The sequence below is a fragment of the Strigops habroptila genome, chromosome 5 (genome assembly GCF_004027225.2).
Source record: "Strigops habroptila isolate Jane chromosome 5, bStrHab1.2.pri, whole genome shotgun sequence".
In the NCBI taxonomy this organism is placed as follows: domain Eukaryota; kingdom Metazoa; phylum Chordata; class Aves; order Psittaciformes; family Psittacidae; genus Strigops; species Strigops habroptila.
Genome location: NC_044281.2, coordinates 50,348,195 through 50,355,153, shown reverse-complemented (window position 1 = coordinate 50,355,153; position 6,959 = coordinate 50,348,195). Strand labels below are relative to the sequence as shown.

At 35.0% G+C, this 6,959-nt stretch overlaps 1 protein-coding gene across 2 annotated transcripts in view; it reads right to left on the bottom strand.

Annotated features, from left to right (window-relative positions):
* Positions 1 to 474: 474 nt before the first annotated feature.
* ACTR3 (actin related protein 3) overlaps positions 475 to 6,959 on the bottom strand; it is a 32,370-nt gene continuing 25,885 nt past the window's right edge. For both annotated transcript variants that reach the window (XM_030486289.2, XM_030486290.2), the window contains exons 7-12: positions 6,256 to 6,399; positions 5,379 to 5,552; positions 4,565 to 4,657; positions 3,938 to 4,063; positions 2,133 to 2,216; positions 475 to 1,749 (exon numbers count right to left, since the gene is read on the bottom strand). In XM_030486289.2, the coding sequence (XP_030342149.1) occupies positions 1,654 to 1,749; positions 2,133 to 2,216; positions 3,938 to 4,063; positions 4,565 to 4,657; positions 5,379 to 5,552; positions 6,256 to 6,399 (717 nt within the window). In that variant the 3' untranslated portion in view covers positions 475 to 1,653. The remainder of the gene's footprint in view (positions 1,750 to 2,132; positions 2,217 to 3,937; positions 4,064 to 4,564; positions 4,658 to 5,378; positions 5,553 to 6,255; positions 6,400 to 6,959) is intronic.

Here is a 6,959-nt window from a genome sequence, read left to right as displayed (position 1 = left end):
ACGTTTGCCTATCAGTCTTTCTTAGCACATGAATCAGTCAGCAGTTATAACTCAAAAAGTCACTATTTGAGAAACTCTAAAAAACAGTATCATTGATAGGGAGATGTTACTACAGTTTTGTAATACAATTATTTAACATTTTGTTTGCACCGAAGTTGTATTCGATTCCAGCATGTGAAGTTTTATCATGCAATACTCTACTGTATTTACCCTCATTTTGGAGTCTCATTTTTCATGCTTTGAAGCAACTAGAAGCTCTGGCAACTGATAAGCCTCTCCGAAAAAGATCTGAGCCATCTTTGCAACTCAGAAGAAAGCAAGAGATCTCCCTCTTGTGGTCTCCTGCATGAACAACTTTAACCACATTGTGAGTTCAGAAGTCTCTAAAGAGTTTTCTTTCATCAAGGATTATCAGAAATTGTAAGTAATTCCCTTCAGTATATGGAGAGTTCTTCCTAGAAAGAATGAGAAGGAGATTTTTTTCACTTTATTTTTATCTACATGGTATTTTCTTGCAGAAAAACCACAAAGATTTAGAATGCAGTGCTGTCTCCTGTATACTACCCCTTGAAAGAAAGTGGTGGGGAAAAAAGTTACAAAGTAGATGAACAAACCTAACAATGGAGGAGATGTTAGGTTTATATAGGTAAGTGCTATCTAGATGAACATATAAACTGCAGTTCCAAATGCTCACACTTCAGTTTACACAATGCACATAATGATCTCTACCTTACAGACCAATCTTACTCTTCAACAGCCACAGAGGATATGTAGGAACCCATGCTCATCACTTCCCACGTAATGAGATTAACAAGTCTGACACAAACATAAAAAGAAATTTTGTGCCTTTATTGGAATGGTGTTAGGCTTTAAATACACCAATTTTGATAACCTGATTATTTGGTTTAATTAGAAATGACACTACAGAACTGCAATACTGGTCCAAAAGTCTTGTCTTTACTTTTTTCTTTTTTTTTTTTTAAAGCAAGAAATAGTATGAAAATGCACCAAGTAATCAGAAAGCACTAGCAGGCATCAGTTAATCCAAGATACTAGCTTCTTAGTTCCAAAAGCACTCGCATTGTATGGAACCCAGGATTTAGACTGGTCATGATTTGCAAGTACTAGTTGCATGAGTCATGACTTTTCTGTTTGTTTGTTTTTTCTTTTAATTTACTTTCAAGTTGGTGTCTGGTAAATTTTTTTTCCTCAAATATTACAGTTTAATTCATATTTTTCCTCAAAGTATAAAAAAAGTATGAAATATAAACAAGCTCCTACATTGCACCCATGAAAGGGTACAATGGAAGCATTAGAGAGCTGACTATCTACACACCATCAAATCCCATCAAATCTTGGATAGTTCATTAATATACAAAATATCAGGGCACAGAAAGAACTAAAATCCACTTTCTTGTTTTGTTACGCACAGGTTCAAATAATCAATCTAAAGAAAAAACATGATCATTTTGGCTTTCCACTACATCCGCATGTTGAGACACTTATTAAAATAATCCTGCTTAATCGTGTTTGGTCTTTTTCTTATTGTCAAGTCATGTTTGTTATTTTAATACCAGCCATCAGACAAACAAGTAATCAGAAAGACTCCTCCTCCTCACCACCTCCCTATTCCTGACCCCTCCGAGGCCAGCTTTAAGACATAACTCCAAACACAGGGTTGTGACGACAGATGCTAGGACCAATCTCTTCATAATCTTTTTTGGTATGGCATACTTGGTAGAATTCAGGCTGTAAAGGAAAGCAGAAAAAAAAATTAATCAATGGTACATACACCTTATTTAACAATATTAACATTTATGCAGGAAAAAAAACCTCCCAAGGATAACTTGGAAGTCCTGAAATTAATATTACATCATGCACAGCTAAACACCAATGGGACCACTGACTTCACCACAAAACTAAAATGCACTATTTAACAACTCACACAAAGCTGTAATTCATTTTTCATATGCTCTTTCAAACCTTTACTGTCTAATGCAAAAACTTCAAAGGGGGCAGGGAGGGCATATTTGCTACCTGAGCTCTATCAGAATCCCCCAATTACATTTCATATAAAGGGAAAGAGAGAAGAGAACTCCAAAAGTGTTTGCTCAGTTTTATAGCTAACTTACTGTGGAAGCCAGCATTGATCCTCCAAACCAAACAGCGTATCTTTGCATATGGTGTGTAATGACTTGTACATCAATGGGCTTAGGCTATAAAGGGAAATAAATAAATAAATAAAGGAACAAAGTCAATTTTGCTGATAAAAATTACACCTTTTTTAAAACAGGTGTACATTCCAAGTTTACTTTTCCCAAATTAGTATTTCCTTAAATGCTGGGTAAGTAAATTACAATTCTAGCATTGGATTTTCTCTTGCACAACCCAGAGTAAGAAATAGCTTTTGCTTATAAATTGCCATTTACTAACTTCATCAGACATTAAGAAATACTTGCATTCACACCAGTTTTCTCCCAAGAGCTCCATTACAGTGTTCCCTTCCAATTATCCACATTCTATTTTCTGCTGAATTTCTTTAAGGACTGTTTATTTATGCAGTTGTAAGAACAGATCCATACTACTTAGCCCTTTCGAAAAAACTACTTTAGAAAGCTAGTTTTTAAGGCTTGTGTCATTATTTTAGGTGCAGATTGAAAGTTTATCTAGGACCCGCAGTGTCACAATCATGCTTTTCAAACCTACAACGCTGACTGAAGTTAACCCCTTTCCCTCCATATCCACATAAACCTTCACTCCCTACTTGTGCTTATCCAAAAATGGCAGTGTATGTAAATTTTGGAAAGTAACAATTTGTTTGTTCCATTAAAACCTGCCAAAATCTGAGTGATTTGAAGCAGTATCTAAAAATCATTTGTAGCACACCTACAAAATTCAAGACAATGATTACCTGCAATGCCTAGTACTCTGAAGAAGGAAGAATCGCAACAGTTTTCCTTATTCTTATCCTGCTTCCTTACTATTAAGTCGTAGAAGTCCAGTTAGGAGAACCAAGAATAACCTACATGACTTGAACCAGTGAACTGTATATAACTCCAATTTCAGAGTTGTCTATATGGCATATTATGAAGCTACAATGAGGATTTTAAGGATTGTTTGAGCTCATCTAGCTAGATTACTATTAAAAAAATAAATGAGGAAAATTATTTAAACTTTGCCTTAAAAGAAAGGAAAGAAAAAACCCAAAAAGCAAACCACAAAATAATCTCTCCTAATCTCTTTTATGTATGCAGAGTCAACAGAAAGAAAATGTGCAAGATAGATCAGAGATCAGAAGTAGAAAGAACATAAATTAAGGATCATGCAGTTTAGTGAAAACATGAAATCATTTCATACAACAATTTAGGGTGGAAGGGACCTCAGTATGTCTCTAGTTCAGCCTCCTGCTCAAAGCAGGGTCAGCTACAAGGTCAGAGGAAGTTATGCAGAGTTTTAAGCAGTTGAATCTCAAAAGCCTCCAAGGATGGAGACTGCACTCTTTGGCCACCCTGCTCCAATGCCTGATTATACCACAATGAAAAATTTTATCCAAGCTGTACCTCTTTTGTTTCAATTTATATCTGTTGTTTCTAAGCACACAAAAAAGCTGGGGAGTGACCAGCTGCTTTTACGTAACAGGCATAAGACCCATCCCTCCATTAGGTGACTGATTCAGTTCAATAATAAGGGTCAAGCAGCACAACCTCATACCTGGGGAAATAAGTACTGCAGATTCCTACAATTAAAGGTTTATAGAAATACCTTCCAACACCAGTCTAGAATATATGAATCTCTGAAAAGTTTCTGTAAAAACTTTAAATGAAAATAAAGACATTTTAGCAAACGAAAACATAATTGCAATGTGTTATTTTCTCCTTTTCCAGAGAAACAAGGGAGAGAAAGATGCTTGTTAAATGCATTAGCTGCAAGAACTAACCTTCAGTCTGCCACCACTAAGTTCTTCACTAAGTTTCAGTCTGGCATCAACAGTCCTTTTCAAGTCTCGCTGTAAACGGCGACCAAAGTCCCTGAACATGGTTGAGCCTCCGGAGAGGACAATATTCTGTTTTGAGTAACAAAAATTATTAACCACTTCTGAAAAACATAAGCCTCCAACTTTATCCAGTTCTCAAATTCTCAATATCTAAATATAGTTTTTAAAACTACAGTTAGCAGTTTTAAGCGTACTACAGTATGCTTTTAAGTTTTAAATTATCTAACACTTAAGCATAACAGAATATGAATTCACAAAGTTTGTCACATTAAAATTGGCTGTGCTTTAAAATCCATTTGTATCTTAGTACACCTCACTTCTTTTGCTCAGATTTATGTTTCCCTTACTTCTTTTTCTTTTAAGTGTTTGAGCAATGAAACATCACATTCTGAAAAAGCGTAGGTAGACAACATGAAGCCTTCTGCATATCTAATTTCCAGATTAATTCCTAGAACAAATGGTTCATTTTGCTGATTGGGGTTTTTTTTAACTAGAATCTAAAATATGGTTTTAAATATAAAGCACGATCCTTCTAAAATGAGTATTAAAAAAATCATTACAGCTACTGACCTTATACAGAGGACGTCTAACATCAATGGGACAATTCTGAATAACTTCATCTACTACTTCTGAGATTGGTTGTGTAAAGTCAGGATTAGCAAACTACAATTAAGAATGCAATCAAGACAAGTCAGTACGTAGGACCACATATTGCAAAGGAAAGGGGGTAAGAAGAAAAAGGGAAGAATCATCCTATAATAGGTATGTCATGAAAACTAATAATGGAAATAGTTATGTTAGCTCATTTTGCTGTCATTTATAAAAGGTTTGAAAGAATAAACAACCTAAAATATCTGTTCTTCCAGCTATTATTTTAGATAGCTTTTGTTAACCAGCAAAACAGTGTAACATGAAAAAAGTTGCAACACGAGAATGTAGAGGGACTGGGGCAGCAGGGGAAGGCTTTATTCCCCTTAAATTTTTCCCAACACTGGAAGAGAGACTGAAGGCATAAAGGCAAGATGACAGAATATTTAGAAACTTGACTTTTCTAGAAACTAGAAACAGACAGGTAAGAAAACAGTGTACAACGTGGTAAGACCTGGGAATTCTATTAAAAATTACTAGAAGAAAGTATGGGGATAGTAATCAATTTATGTTAAAAGTTTCAAATATAGTGCTTTGTTTAGGTATCCACCTGAATTTGTATAAAGATTAATAGTGATCAGGAATCAAAGCCACATTGACTTATCTGGTATCTATTTACAAATAAGGAGAAATATAAGTTGGGATAACCATTTCTTCACAAGGCTGCAAATATTATTTATATGCTATCATCTAAAATGCATCTAAAACAAAGTGCAGACAATTCAAAACAACTTACCTCAGGATGGAAGAAAATCTCTGGCCCCAGGAATCTCTCATAGCCAACATCAATGGTAAATTCTTTCTTTGAGATAGCATTAATTCCAGTATACTGTTTAATCCACTTTGTACCATCTGTGTCATACTTGTTAAATTCTTTTACTAAGTCAGGGCAAACGTAACTAAAGCGTTCCTGAAAATTGAAAATGCATAGTTAGAAGCATCTTCTCATCTTCCTGTATAGCAGAGAAGATGGTATGAACTTTTTAAAAGTGTAGTAATTTAAACTTTTAGGAACAAGAGTTTTAAATTGGCAGATACAGAATAGGCCTTAAAAATTACTTATCTGATATTTACTGTATACAGTTAGATAATGGCTCTATCGTTTCTGTGCAACACTGAAAGCAGCACATAGGCTAAATTACTTTTCTTCTATTTTTCCTCTGAATTTCTATGATGGTGAGAAATGAGTTCTAAAGTATATTGAAGTATTGTCATAGAAACAAGTTTTAAGTGTAATTTAAGCTGAATGTCTTTCAGAATAGCTTTGTACTACAAAAGAACATATCAACATTCAGAAAGAATAAAAAGTAGTTACAGCTCTTTACATTACATATCCCACTAAGAACATTTCCTACGGAACAGTACAATAATTATAAAGGAGGGGAGGAGAAAGAGGAGACTACAAGCGAAGAGTGAAATTCTGGGCCAAATTGAGCATAACCCAACCATATACCTTCCGTTTAAGGCATTTCAGGTTATTGTATTAGACATTTTTATATTACTTAGAGCACCATTACTTGGAGGGACAAGGATTTTAAAACAATATTGTGTTTTAAAAATAGATATCAAGCTCTGATTTAATATAACCTTAATGTCTACAATGTTCACACTACCTTCACTGCTTTAGCTGTTTCCAAGGATTGTTCAGGAGGAATTCCTACTTCTCGCTCCCTCAGCAACTGCTGGATGAAGTACGTTATATCTCGCCCGGCAATTGGAATGTGTTTGATACAGCTGCCAATCACGTATCCTTCAGCCTACAAATAAAATTAATTGGGAGAAAGATACTGACAAGAACTCCTTTCAATAAAGCTTAGCAGAGACAAAGACAGACATGGAGTTCTAAACTCCTATTCACTACCTGCGATTGTTGAGATTGAAGTCCTTTAAGGCTGGCTCATTTAATTACTAGAAATCCAATTCTTCAGTAGTATTACTTTACATGTTAGTGTTTCACTTTGCATCAGTTCATAACTCTTACAAGGTTAAGAGGAACAGAAAGGTCACTAGTACATAAGGCAGACAAACAGCTATACTCACTATTCCTTGGCCTTTATTTTCTCTTCAAAATGAGGTTACTCTAACCAAAAAGGTCAAAGAACCTTGTATCATGAAATATTATTTTAGAATAAATGATGTGGCTCTGCAGTCACAGCCACTGATGTAAGACGTTACAATCCATATGAACCAAAATTAATTTTCTGAAAGCAGGGAGAAAATGCATCATTTCAGCACGTTAATTGAGACTGCTTAGAACATCAGACTGGCCCATACTCATCCATCAGTCTACACTTGTAAGCCACATTGTCATGGGGGC